The sequence below is a fragment of the Frankliniella occidentalis genome, unplaced genomic scaffold, assembly GCF_000697945.3.
Source record: "Frankliniella occidentalis isolate FOCC.00 unplaced genomic scaffold, Focc_3.1 Scaffold21, whole genome shotgun sequence".
NCBI classification, from domain to species: domain Eukaryota; kingdom Metazoa; phylum Arthropoda; class Insecta; order Thysanoptera; family Thripidae; genus Frankliniella; species Frankliniella occidentalis.
The window spans coordinates 1,873,823-1,888,544 of record NW_026267151.1 but is presented as its reverse complement, the minus strand read 5'-3'; the positions used below and the strand labels follow the sequence as shown (position 1 = coordinate 1,888,544).

At 49.0% G+C, this 14,722-nt stretch overlaps 1 protein-coding gene across 7 annotated transcripts in view; it reads right to left on the bottom strand.

Annotated features, from left to right (window-relative positions):
- The window catches only part of LOC113211215 (spectrin beta chain, non-erythrocytic 1), a 64,242-nt gene that overhangs the window by 36,706 nt on the left and 12,814 nt on the right, over positions 1-14,722 (bottom strand). For 6 of the 7 annotated variants that reach the window (XM_052264820.1, XM_052264814.1, XM_052264819.1 and 3 more), the window contains exons 2-3: positions 3,548-3,671; positions 1,275-1,418 (exon numbers count right to left, since the gene is read on the bottom strand). In XM_052264820.1, coding sequence (XP_052120780.1) covers positions 1,275-1,418; positions 3,548-3,559 — 156 coding nt within the window. In that variant the 5' untranslated portion in view covers positions 3,560-3,671. The remainder of the gene's footprint in view (positions 1-1,274; positions 1,419-3,547; positions 3,672-14,722) is intronic. The other variant, XM_052264815.1, reaches the window with a different exon arrangement.

Genomic DNA, 14,722 nt, shown 5'->3' with positions numbered 1-14,722 from the left:
TTACAATGGAGAAACTAGCAATTCATGGGGCAATAAAGTTGTGTCCGGCCGGCGCCGGGAGGGTGGCGAGAATATTCCCTACCGCGCCCGGTCGGATCGAACAGGAAGTGCCTGGAGCGATCAGCCACAAAGCATCCTGGTGCACACGAAGTGTTTTTCATCCGTTCTGATACACGGAAGAAGAAACTTCAAGAATTTTGAAAAACTATCAGTCAAAGATAATAATAAAATAAATAAATAATCAATATCGTAAATTTTAAAAGAGAATGAAGATTTTCAGCACGATTTTCTCTACAGTTTCATTTTAGTATTAAATTCAGAATTACTTTTTCCTTTTAAGTTTAAAAGAATGCAGGGCAAGCCCGATAAGCCCGGCGCCACCAGATTAGCCCTGATATCAGTTAGGTCGCCAGTGCGGTAGCAAAAGTAATAAAATACTTATGATAATGCCTGCACTAGATTCTATAGCCCAGTTTTAGCTGTAGGGAGAATGCAGGCCTTCATGTATTTAGGCGATTGTCTGGGCTAAATAACAACATTGCCAGTGTGATTAAGAGAAGTTTACATTCCCGAAAAAAGGAAAAAAAAAACACAGTACTATCCGTTCGACAGAGTGCATCCTTCCTTTCGACTGCCGCTCCCATATTTCGCTTTGACGGGCTAATCTCCAATCGTTGGGAATATCCCCCCCCCCCTCCTACCCTCTAGCCGCCCGATCCAGGCCCGCTACATTGTGGGAGCTTTTCAATCGCCATTGACAACATCAATTAGAGACCCCGGTGGGGGCCACCTATCAGGATGGAACGAGGGAGAAGGCGCGAAAAAAGAAGAAAAGAATTCCGCAGCGCATTCAATGCAGATAAGGGTTTTGAGAACAGCCCCCCTCCCCCTTTCCCCCTCAATTGGATTGAGATCTGGGGCGGCAGCAGCCGAGGCCAGGCGGTCTTGTGGACCTGCATCAGAGGTGCACCGGCACAAAAGCACCTCAGACGTACTTTCTTCCTTCTATTTATTCGTTTGCCCATTCTTTTCTTCACTAACCCAACTATCAATTCATTCGTGTGTTCTGTATGCAGTAGGCAATAAAAAGGTTAAGCAAGGACCTGTAAATAGTTCTCTCTTTTCGATTGGTCACATTTTGAATAAAGCGTCCTGCACTTCAATTCACATTTTGAAAGAAAAAACTTATTTTCTTGAATAACCATCTGATTTCTAGTGCCGAATTATACACTTAACCAGTGTTGAAGTAAGCAAAACATAAAATACCAACTTACCTTCTGAAGGAAGGAGTTCATCCATTTTGTGAAGGTCTTCTTCTGGATGTGGAGTCGCTCCTCCTGGAGCGCCTTGATGCGCAGCTGTTCAAATTTGGCAACATCTTCGCGCTGACTCATGCTGCCACCGGCCAGAAGTTCATACTGTAAGGCGAAATAACGGTCAAGCAATGAATAAACGAAAGACGTGTTAGGGATGGTCCAGAAAGTACATGCTCCGCCGTTCTTTCGTAGCGCCTATTGTGTAGGCAACATCGCATGTCTAAGTGCATGCGTGTCGTGCGGGGTGGCCTACTCCGAGTCTCGCAGGCGCCGAGCCTCCGTAATTTGCCGAATGAACCTGATCGAAACGGGTGTAATTTCTGGACGACCCCTTTATCAGAAGCCTGATGGGTAGACAAAATCACTACACACCGTCGATGTTGGCAAAAAGCCCGACATGACTTCGTGCTTGCCTTGCCTATCATGTGGTAAATATAGGGCTACTGCGGCCACGAACATGCAGCCCCCCAAAAATGCGTACCAGAGTGTGAAATGATACATTAATTTCGGGTGATTCAGAGAAGACGCAGCACCACGAAAAAAATAGTATTGGATGTCTGAGCTTAAAGATTAGTTAATTTGATGAAAGTCAACTAATTTGCTGTGGCAGCTAATAGTTGACAAAGCCAAGCTCTGGCGCGTTGGCTGCAATACCGAACCCGTTAGTTCTAAAACTCTTTTGAAGTTAAGTCATCAGAACAAACCACAGCCCAAGCTTGGCTCAAAAATAACTTCTTAGCCGTGGAGAAAAGTCTTTTTTTTTTTACCGTGTGCGTCTTCTCTGAATCAGTCGGTACGTGTGGGACGATTTCCGTGTATCCTTTAACAGCTCCCATAGTGAACGAGCTGCATCAATTAATTGGTTAATATAATAATTTGTTGTTAATATTACGAGTTGGGGAAGACAAGACTTCCGCGAACACACATCTGACTACGATTGACCGACCATGACAAAAAAACCATGGAAAAGTATTATTCCTGACACGAGTGGCTAATTGTGTGACTGCATCCCATGCTCAAGGAAGAAGTGGTGAGAACGTGATGATAAACGTGACGTGTGCTTTGCTACTACGGACTGTGGCGTGGCGATCACGCTTAATGAGATTCAGAGGAAAACACATTTAAGGCAGGAAAGTCAAAAGCATTTGATTAGGGTTAAAGTTAAGAATACAGTTTGGCTGAAAGTTTGGTACGAACAAACAACTTTTTTAAATTTAAATTACTTATTCCATTCGTTGACAGTGGTCGTTGATTAAAAATTGACCTACGACTGTATTTTACAGTGACCACACCGAATAAAGGGTAAAATATACCCGGAAACAGATTTATTCATTTTGCTTACAAAAGTGTGTGACATGGTACTGTAGAACGTACACGGTCAAAACAGTTAATTGATATTCAATTGGATATTGATATTGCCCTTGCAAGGACGATCGGACCAATTCAAGGACGGGGGTGGGGAAAACGCATGGCGCGTCCTCGAACCAGTCGGATGATCCTCGCACATCAAGGAACAGCTTTTACCGTGTATTTCTTACTGAACTTAAATTAATGGGACTCGGAAGTTTGCGCACATGGCCATATGCTTTATACTACTCGTAGCAAAGTTGTCTGAACACCAAAAATAGCAGAGTATATTTGAGGGGAAACGGCACCTAACACAAGGGATACCTTGTGACATTCCGAGGCGAGCTTATCGGTAATGTTGAACTGGACGCACGCCGGATGTGGCGAGAACACACACTCTTCTTGTTTGTCCTGCAAGTCCGACAAAAGAGTTTTTTCCTTTTCTATTTTTGGCGAAGGAAGGGGTCTATCATTGGCATTTTCTTGGATACAGAATGGGCCAGGAACAAGCTCTGAGCCTATTTAATAGTAAATCAAGCATGCATTCACAATCCACGAGTAATTATTTTACAAGACCACAACGAGCACCTACCATGCATGCTTACTATATAATTACGAGAAAAAGAGAGAAGAAACAAAAACTCACAAACTCAAGTGATTTACTTTGAAATAAAACAAACAGAAAGTGTTGTCATGGTCAGGGTCTAGTAAACGACAACACAAAGGGAAACGTGTCACAGTGCTTGATGCAGTTGCGCGCGTACAGGTGCGCATACGGTGCAATCTCAAAGTTACAAGACCCATGCAAACAATTACCGCTAATTGGTTTCAACAAATCTATGGTGACGCATGCGCAACCCTACGTGCTGAATCATGGAGAGTACCTGGGTCGCCATGGCTGGCCCTGCTTGCCCTGCAGGCCCTGCTCGGGGCCTCGCAGGACTAGTCGTCTCTCCTCCTCGGTAGAGCCCATCGGCCAGTCCACATTGGCACTGCCACAAGGCTCACCTGCAACAAAAATAGGAGGATATGTTAGTTACATCTTTCTAGACAGCCCTTTAATTGTGGCAGGCTGTCTCTGCCCGAGGGTAAAATAACAAATATATACTAGTTCTAAAAAATGTTCCCATTTCCGCAGAAATGAACAAAATCGCATAAATAACAATCATGAATCGATCTCGAAAGCAGATGATACAAATGAAAGAGTAGAGCAGGGACGAGTTCTAATCCTCTCTCATATTTAGAAATGTTTGACCTGCAATCCAGCGGCCCAGCAGCGTAGAGGAGGGGAGAGGGGGCAGCAGGCAGAGGCATCGGGCGCGCTGAACTCGAACTTATGGCCACAATTCGCCCGCCCTACACTCCACCTTTAATGGTCTACCTTGCGCCTCTCTACCGCTGAACACGGCGCAGTAAGCAAGCTGACACATTTAAGTATCAGTTTAGTCTTGGTATGAAATGTTTGAAATGTATCTCTGAAAAAATAATCAGTCTTCTAGTTTAACGTTTTACCGTGACTCCCGTTCTCCCTCGGTACCGTCGCAGCACGGGGCACACCTGGGAGCGCCAATGTGGTGAGCTCAGCACCTTTGCCGCGCGCGGGGCCCAGCGAGCCGAGGTGCGGCGTGGCGTGGCGTCGCTCCGCGGAGCTTCTGAGAAGCGTCTCGGCGCACGAGGCTGCACGAGCCCACCAGGACTCGCGAATAGCAGTGACACTGGTGCACATCCAGACTAGGGTTTTAGTTAAGTACACGTCACCACGTCACCAAATGCAATTACAACTGATTTCCGTTTTTATTTCTGAGGGGTGTTAAACATTAAACTACTGTCCGTTATCGCAACGATATGGGCCAGGCAGAATTGAATTCCCTCACGATCGTAGTGAAGCAAATCTACTCACAGACTTAAGGTAAAGACGGAACAAAAGGCGGCTTAAGAGACGTGTTATGGTGAGCTCCGATGAAAACTAACCAAGAGTTTCACATCATTATACCTAACAAAATGGGCGCAAATGACGTCGACATGTAACACGGTTGCAGAAGTACAAGAACTGACAATGGAATCCCCCGCTAGATTTGGGAACATATAAGATATCCCAGGATATTTTTCAGGGCTTAAACATCCGGTAGCAGAGTCCTCTCTCAAACTCCTCTCGACATGTCATCATGAGGCTGTGCCGCTCACGACATCCCGGATAATCGTCATCACTTTCTTGCTAGGAATCTTCATGACTTGATTCGTCGCCCCCTTCCCCTTCGCTGCTCCCCAGCGCCACGCCACGCCGCGCCACGCCCCACGGCGCCACCGCAACGACACATGCCACACTACACAGTGCACATATGCAGTAGAGAGAGAGGGAAAAAAAATACATTTACGACATTAGAGTGACATGCGGTGGCGGAACAAGCCCTCGGCCTCTCCCCGTTCGCAAACTTAGTCTGAGCCCTCCACTCTATGCCGTTGCAACCCTTTGGGCCAGCTGGTTCGCTGGTTAGCTGGAGTGACTTTTTGGCGGGGCGGCGCGCTAAACGATCGTGTCCTTTTCGAGGCGCAAAACAACGCGGCGGCCGGCGGCTGACTGATAAGGAGGTGACAATTACCAACGCCAGCCCGCGGCGTTGCAGGTCGGCACGGAGCACGCTGCGGCGTGGCGTGGCGTGGCGAGGTGGGACCAGGTCGTTAATGCAGAGGAGCGCACCTGGCGGGCTCCTTTCTAGGCCATAGAGAAGTATAAACATATTGCGCAAACTATTCGGGATCATTGTATTCGACAGCACGTCGGTGCAAGCATACTACATTTATCTTCAATCTCAATAATAATTGTTTTCGAGAATACTCCGAATGGACGGTGCTCGACAACGAGGAGCTTGGAGTGTGTACCAGCGAGATACAGTACAGAAATGTACATGGAATCGACTACCACACACTGCGGAGTGTACCTGCTGGCCGGAAGTACGTCTGCATCAGCGCCATGCGCACGCGGCCCAGCCGGATGGAACCTGGACCGCTGTCGGAATTCGGCCGTGATATCGTGCGCACCGTGCGTCCGGTGCAAGCGGGGACAACACTTCACGTACGTAACGCTTTGATTTCTTATGCAACTAATTTGTATTTGAGTCCCGTGGGCAGAAGGTGACCTGAGGAGTAGACTCCTCCTCACGGCGTCAACCGCAAGGCAAGGCCCGTGACGACAGGGACATGTCTGCGGCTCGTGCATTCAATTTGAAAAAAAAAAAAAGAACAAGAAAAAAGGTGGATGGAAAAGAAGACCGGCAGCACGGTGGCGAGCCTTGGTGCACCACGGACACAGACCGCAATCCACCCATTCCGTCCAGCAGCCGACTGCAAGAGTGTTCAGCGCAGCGCGAGTGCGATGCAAGTCCTTCCCCCGCCCCTTTCCCGCCACGGCCTGCCATCCAGAGCAGAGCGCATACCACGCACCGTTTACGGCGTAAGCCTTTCTCGGGATTCGCATTTATTTTCATTCTCGGTTTCAATGACACGGGCTACCGTCATCCCCACCAGTAGCGCCTGGGGCGCAGCTCAAAATCAAACAGAGCCGCCGCCAGGGTAATAAGGAAATCAATCAACATCTCCGAATGAATGGATGCAAGCAACTTTCTCTGCCCCCTTCCATTCGTTTTCAGAGTACCGCGAAAGGTCATTATGGGATCTAGCACTCTTAGAAAAAGCAATGTTCTTTTTAGAAAAAGTGTCGAATTCCATGTACACAGTACTCTTCCTTCAACATCACAGTGATAATTGTAGGTTTTTAAAAATGTAGCCAATTAGCAATACCGGGTGTAACTGTGAATGCGCAGCAGTGTTGCGGGTTTGCTTACCAAGTTCGCCCGTAAGGCATCATGGCCCCTGCAGCTCTGGTGGGTATGCAATCCCGCAACACTGCAGCGCATTCACAGTTACACCCGGTACAACAGTAAACGAGATGCGTGAAAACCGTACAGGTCTCATAGGAATAGGAAAGGACACGCATGTGCTAAATCGAAGATTCCGAGTTTTATTCACAGTCATTTAAAGCGTAAATACCTTGCGAAAAGCAGAGCAACCACACTTCCAAAAAGGCCGGGGTATACCGGCCGTAGCCAGGTGACAAGTGGCTCAAAGTGGCCTTAGATTCGTTTAACCAGGTTTCGTTTATACCCTCGTTGAAGTTGAAGGTAAATAAGAGAAGAGGCACCGGGCATGCAAGGGCTCTCGCCCCCAACTCTTCGCCTCCTGAGCGCGCGCGCGCACACACAGCGACGCACAGACACGAAAAGCCGTCGCAATTTCTCCGCTCGCTCTCTCGCAACGCACCGCTAATGAAAGGTGCTCTGGGCATCCTCACGTAACGTTCAACATGCAACTTCGAGGTCCCACACGGGGAAAAACCTCTCCTGGACGTCGTTGTCAAACTGATTCAGTTCGAAAAAGTCTTGTCGGAATCAGCAGCATGGATGCATTGCGAACAGTTCATAACTTCAAAACGAGACATTCCGTCGGAATGTATTCCATGAGAGGCAAAGTATTTTTGAGACAGATAGGTCTACTCGCTTGCGCCATCATGATTTACTCCTCGATACGCTCGTATCTGCTGCGATATCTGCGCCCACGCGTTTGTACAGTAAGCTCGACATAACTGCTGTGGGAACTGCAGGTTCTGGGAAGTTTCCACACGATACATCTTCTGACTTGTCCGCCATCGGCATCGGTAGGGGATGAGATTTTGTCAATGATCAGACACACTGTTCAAAGAAACGTTTTGCAGCACACACACACACTTTAGTATCCTTGCGATCGATTGTGGCCTTAATTTTAACTGCGAACTGATAGCGAACGATTTTCTTCACAATTTCGAAGAAATTTATTCGTAAGCTTACGAATCAGCCACGTTATTCTTCCTAAAACGAACAAATCCTTCGCATACGACTGAAGTTTAAGATTATGACTAACTTTATTTACTCATCAGGCTTTGCATTTACATAGCATGTGTTTCGCAATTGCGAAACGTTTAGAATTGGTGTAGTAAGGTTTTAACTAGGAGGGGAGGGGGGGGGTGTCACGTGTGTTTAATGCGCTCTAGCGAATCTGTAGAAGCCTTATTTGGTATGAAGCCTGAAGAGACTCAAAGTACGCGATAGGACTGACGTTAATCTCAGGGTAAAAGTGCACGCTACGACCAGAGTCCACGTGACTCAAGGACTGCCTACGTACCTCAGTACCTATGCTGCATACCTGTACAGTTAACTTTATCCTTGCAACTGAAAAATTCGATGTCCTGCCGATCAGCCTTGCATAGTGGATTCATGCATATCCAACGACCAGCGACACAGTAGGCAGGTCAGGGCCCAGCACCGCCCAGCCGCCCAGCGCTCCCGGCTGGTCCGTGGGAACCCGCTGTGATGTCACCACCGACACGGGCAAGTGCACAGCACCGCTTCAGTGCGGAGGTACGTAGCATGTTTGTGAGTGTCGCGACAGCCGGGAGGAGCCAGGGCGGGGCAGAGCCCGGGCCGCAAGCTGCATATGGTGTGTCACCAGCCAGAGCCCTTGCTGCTGTTGCCGGCCCCTGGCCCCCCGCACCACCCCAACGGGATGCTAAAACGGATCGCAAAGAGGAGGGAAAGGAAGTCGCTGCGGCTGCAGCAGGCAGCGTCAGACCGCCAGGGCGACGCAGGACACCCACTGGTCCTTGTCCCGCCACACGTCACGCCCTATTTTGGTCCTGTTGGGGTGAGGTCGGGGACGGGGAAAACGCCACGTAAGGCAGTGGCAAAGCAAGCAAGTTTTGTCGAGTTTTGTACACGAAACGACTCCCTCGTAAACACACTTTATATAACTTTAGATGGACAGTGTTGTCTTGAAGGAAAACAATAAATTTTGACAAGAAAAATTAAAATTGCGGGAGGAAAACAAAAGAAGCAAAAGCTAAACAAACTGTAGAATAATGATTATCTAAAGATTAACAATATTAAGAGAGTTAAAAGCTGTAAATTTTTAACATAAAATTCGATGAACTTTATAGTAAAGACAGACACTGCAAGCATAGTTTAAAACTCTACGTTTATAAGTCGAGGTATAAGCACAACTAAAAGCTATACAATAATTGCTGTGGAAAATATTTGGAGAAGTTCCGCGGAAAATATGATTGGTCAGGGAGCATGCTGGATGAATCACGCTCAGACGGCCGTCCCTCCCACCGAGGGACCGGCCGAGGCAGACGAGCGGATGCAGTGGCAGAGCAGGCCTTATTTCGAACCGAGGCAACGCGTCTGTCGGCCAACTACTTTAAACTCATCCTTCTCTTACCAACCAGAGCACACATCTTACATGCGCGGTGCCGTGCCGTGCCCGGCTCGACTTTGGTCCAACTCGTTCGCGCGGGGGACATAGCCCGCAACATTCCGCGGGCAGGCGGAACACGCAGACGCGCAGTCGCGCGACTCGCGACCTCGACGACGAAGACGAACAACACAAGGACGGGCCAAGCGCACGCCGGTGGGAAGCGGGCGGCAACGGCGGGGGTGGGAGAGGCTGTCCAGGGCAGAGAAACCGTGACAAGGTAACGTCCGCGCCGCGCCGGCCGGCCAGAGAATTATACGGTCATTATTTTGGCCGGGGCACGGCGGAGCGACAGGCCTCATCCGGGGAAGGGCCAGAGTGCGGGAGGCACTGAATGGAGTAGCGGACGTTTTCACTGGAAATGTATATGCCACAATTTAACGCGTCGAGCAGGCCCCCCCAAGCAAGCCGTCCATCAGCAGACGTGACTGAAAGTGTAACCGAGTTTCGCGCGAGGTGAGGACGAAGAGACCAAGACGGCAGCTCGCCAATCAAACGCCCCTTCCCTTTCATCGTTAATTTTGCAAATCGCCGCTTTATTCGATGAAACATCCCAGAATGGAGGCAATATGGGTCAAGAGAATGCGAGGGAAGGCAAGATCAGTCAGGACCTTGCAGCAGCTTTACCTCCTCTGCATCGGCTCACCATTCGCGCCTCTGCCATGCAGACACGCAGCCCTCAGTACAGTGAGCGCCACGCGGTGTGGACGGGGGCGGCGACAGAATGCGTGAGCCGCAGTGTGACGTAAGGCACGGTGGTCACCGACCCCTCAACGACACGCCTCTGCAAGTGCGCGACAGTATGTAGCACCACAACCACGACGCACTCGGCAGGCTGGCACACGCTCTAGCGCTGAACACAGAAGACAGAACAGATTGAAAACAAGGCTAGCGTCTTACATGGGGACAACCAGCTCCGAGGATCTGAAGGTCGGACTCCAGCTATCGAATTTAGTCTATTGAACAGAGTTTTACCACCAGAACAAAGTATTTTTTGACCACCAAGGAAGGACCTATTTCATTTAGACGTACAAAAACGACAGTTGTGTGATATCAATTATTGGCGCCATAATTACCTCACCTTATGAGAGTGCGGTCACTCTTACTCGGGACTCAGTTTTGAATGTTATTAAAGGACGGACCCCCTGTCCCGCCCTAGCGCCCGTGGTGAGCCCTCTGAAGCGCCGCGCCGCGTCACGCGTGCACAGAGGAGTGGCTGCGAGAACCGGTCCTAGTTACTGCTTAACGGGAATCGTTTTCGAACGAGTAGCCTCATGTGTGTAACAGTCTGTCACACTCCTGCGAGAGCAAGGCAAGACAATATCCTCACTATAAATTTGTAAAGTTTAAAAACTAAGTTGTTATGAATTATACACAATTTTTATCACGCAGCTTACGTATTTTTGAGTACATTGCCCTGTAAAAACGAATAAAAATGGAAACACGCGAAGAAGTTTGTCATCAACAGTGATGAAAAAGAAAGTGCTATCGATGCTAGCTCAAATTACGACAAAATATAGCTCAGCGAAGACAGGGAAAAAACGTCAAAATCGAAAACATTAGAAAATGCGCTGCGAGAGTCGAGACTCTCACTGCTCCCTCTTCTCTGGAGCCAAAGCCACGCGGTGAGCCTGGTCAGTCACATGACTGACGCCTAACGGGCTGACTGTAACGGGCTTCGTCCAGAGGCCCTTCATGGGCCACGTGGAGAATGCGAGTAGGGCCTAAGCGCAGCGCAAAGTGTCAGTGCCCTACACTACCACAAAGAGTTCAGGACCCGCGACCGTGGGGCGTAACAAATACTACATACGAAATCTGACTTTACCTCTGGACAAATAACGACCGAACGTTACGTATCTAACTTAACTTAAAGTTTTATTTGCGACTTTGTTATATTATTTAACAAACCGATCATGTTCGTTCTGTTAAGTTACGGACCCCTGAATTTTCCGCTCGGTTCCATTGGTAATGCCAAAAATGTGAAATGATTCGTTATGAAGCCCTGCCTCTGGAGCATTCGTTGTTTTTCTTTGTACCTTTTTTCGATATATGTAGAGTTGTATAGGATATTTCAACTCTGCCTCATTTAAATTGGAGCTCCTTGCAGCACTATGCGTAGATTTCGAGCAATGTCGAGTTAGTCCAGCCCTCGGTCCAGCCCAGCCCCAAGTCCGTGCCGGGGCGGGGCAAGTATCTTCTCGGTCGGCGTCTGGCGGCAGACTTTCTTGAGCCGCCCCCCCCCCCTTCATACCGCCCCTCGCACAGCAGCAGTACGCCACGGGGCCCCCACCCGGTCTGCCTGCCACCGGTGGAGGAAAGAAGCCGGAAGGAAGTCGTTATATCGAGGCGTTTGAAAAAAACGCAAACAAGAAAAATGCAATCGCGCCGTACTAACACGAAAAATAGATTCGAAAAAAAAAAATGAACTGGTGTTCCCGTTGTAAACAGCATGCAATCGGCAATACACCGTGCCCGAACGCAGGCTGGCCAAAAAAACAATATTGCTGGAAAAAATATAGGTCGGACATAACTATCCTTTGCCCTCACAAAATGAGCTAGTTTCATTTTTTACGAATTTACTTCGTAGCTACGGAAGCAAATTCTCCACAATGCTCAGCAATTCATCGTAGATTTTTCACGGTGAATTGAGTAACGTTTAGAGGACGAAAGTTTTAGAAAAGTGCATCGGGGTGTGTCTTCTTTATTTATGCCGTTGGCCAAAGACGCATTCCGGAGCGCGCGAGAGGGGAGGGGGGGGGAGCGGGCTGGAGGAGCCGCCTGACAACCTGTTGCATGGGGATCACAAAGGTGCTGCTCCCAGATAAGCCTCTCCACGCCATTCACGGAGACACGTCCGCGCAGCCACGGGTGTACCACTGCACCGCCCGCCTGGGCTCCACCTCCACGCCTCGAACTGGGCTCATGAACAGGGAAGGCTTTCAAGTTTCACCCATGAACACACTGCATGGTAAAAGGATAAGGGGTTGCTTGAAAATTGCACTTCCTGTTTGTGAAAATTTAGCAGAAAATGATTGCTTTACAGGCATCAGAAGACTGGGATAAACAAAGATGCCACTTTTAAGGGGTGCGAATAAATTTGAAGGTGCTACAGCTAATGCGTCAGTTTTACAAAGGCATCAAATTACTTTAAGTAGTGCTCTATTGAACACCATTAGGAATGTTCGTAGCTTTTGTAATGACAGAGCACAGGCAGGATTAGAAGATGCTATGTATATAAACTTTGTTTTCACGATGAGGAACCATATTGTGGGATCTTTCGTACTAGGATCTTTCTACTATGGTCCTTCGTTTCACTGGTTTCGCAACGAAAATGGACTGACAAAGCAATAAAATGTAGCTCAAACGTCTTTTATGTCCTCATGTCTTAGTAAAGGGTGTCAATCTTAAATTTTAAGCGAAGAGACCGCCATCAAATACAAGCCAAAACGTAGTTCCCAAACTTATCCAAGAAAAACTAATTGAAATTCATCACCTTTTACGGTCTCCCATTCCGGAACATCGCGAAAGGAAAAGGTGGGGCGAGAGCAACGCTGAGAAAGAGCGCGAGAAGGGAACGGGGGGCAGCAATTATAATCGATTGCAATCAGAGTGAACTGTGGAGAGAACACGAAAAGGAGCGAGGGAATGAGGCGAGGAAGGGAAGCCGCGCGGTCCAGCTCCGCAGTGCATCCTTCCAACAGGCTCAACACGGCAAACCGGTCCATGCGCTGCGGGGCGGGGCGCCCCTGCATGCGACGCGGCTCCGTGATCAGTACGTAAGGGAGACCCCCCCCCCCTCTTTCCCCCTTCCTCCAGCCGCCGCGCCCCGCTGCTGTGACCTTGAGCAAAGCCTTCAAGGCTCCGGTGCGGCCCGGGCCCGTCCGCTCGCTCCTGAGCCTGCCTGTGCAGCCCCGCCCCGCCACCTCACCAGGAGCCTCGCAGAGGCCAGGGGGGTAACGTTCCTGCCGCTCCGACGACCAGAAGAGGAGGTGTACACTGACACTGAATGCAATAGACAGTTTTTTGTTGACGGCTTGAAGCAACAATCTTCTTCCACGGAAAATTGTGTGCGCTTGTTCAGGAGAGACGAAACAAAACTGGAAGTCGCCGCAAGTGTGGCTTTTATTATTGGGGCGCTAGTAGTGTTTCTTGATGTTCTTGGTCCTGGCAGCGGGCAGCAGCGGCGCCTCGATATCAAGTCAAAGGCCGATGCGCCTGCTGTGGGGTCGTCCTAAACGCAGCAGGAGCAGGCCCGTCTGCCTGCAGCGCACGCCGCCGGCCCGCCCCGCCGACTCTTTCCCACGCTCTCACACGCCACGCCTCGCCACCACACACGCCACACCACCCCACAAGTCGGAGAGAGAGAGAGCAAATTGTTTGTCAGTATTCCGTGCTGGGAATGCGGTCCAGCCATCGCGTGAGGGTGAGGTTATCAGCCGAACTAAGCGTGGTGCGTTGTTGGGACATCCAATGGGACAGAAACCAGAACGTGACTTACAGTAATTCCCACTCGTGCGTAAGGGTGATCTTGAAAAACTTGGGCTCGTTGCTGGAAAGCTCAAATGATGCGACGCTTGAGTTTCGTAACCGGCTGAGCCCGGCTGAGTCGAGGTGATAAAACTGCTCCCTGTACTCAAAAATAAGTTTCTTCACGCAATCTTTTTTTCAACGAAAATTTTGTTACGAATTTTGCCTGACAAATACATTTGAGGGCACCGCCGTCCTTTTCTTTAGGGGAGGCCTTCATGGTTAGAGACTACAGGCAAACAAATTACAGTACGGCGCAACGGCCACAAAACAGATACACTACTGACATTTCAAGTCTCTGTCAATTCAAATATGTACATACATATGTACATAAAGTCTAAGTCATGTATGCACTAAATAAAGTCTACAAGTCATGCCTATTTTCAATAAAGTGTACACGCCATAATGTTACACATTTACAAACGTGTACATGCCCTATCTGTACTTATGGTGGCGCTCTCTTCCTTTTTCTGTCACGCCCTGCACTGCGTTTGGTTGTTAAAGTATTCGCGTTATAACTTTTTAGCTCTTTCTCATTGTGGCCCACTTTGGCGCACCTGCAGGCGTGCCGGGGAATAGCATCAGCTGGTATGCCGAGCAAATAGCTAGGCGCCGCCACGCCTGCTATCAAACGCGATAGCAGCGCCTGGCACCACAACACTGGAAACAAGTCCCTACGAATAAGATTATGGTGGACTCGGCAGGCAAAGTGGCTTTATAAAAAAGGGACCTTCATTGGGACGTCTTAACACCTACAGTACAAATAAAATACCTTAGCCCCTCTCCAACAACTTCTTTTACAATCGTCTTTGGCTCAGTTTCACCAACCGCGGGTTCTCTAAGCTGTCCGTGTACCTCGTCGACAGCTGGCGTCTGCTATCGCATCACGTGTGTTATCACCGTCACGTTAACTCCCTTATCAGGACCACACGACGTGATATAACTAGGAGGTGCAACTACACCCAGAGTCCTCCTCCCATCTCGCGGGACAACGGCGGAAGATATTTGTGCCCCAGCAAGGCACACGTGACTAGGTATAAATCTTGTAAAAAGAGTCCTCTGGGCGTGTTACAGAACAGTTTTGAGTGTGGTATGAGGTACTGCATTTTCAACTGAACGAACAAACCCAATGATCATGTTTGAAGTGTACAAACTTTGCACTTCTAAAGATGAGAGACCCTCAATGAGTG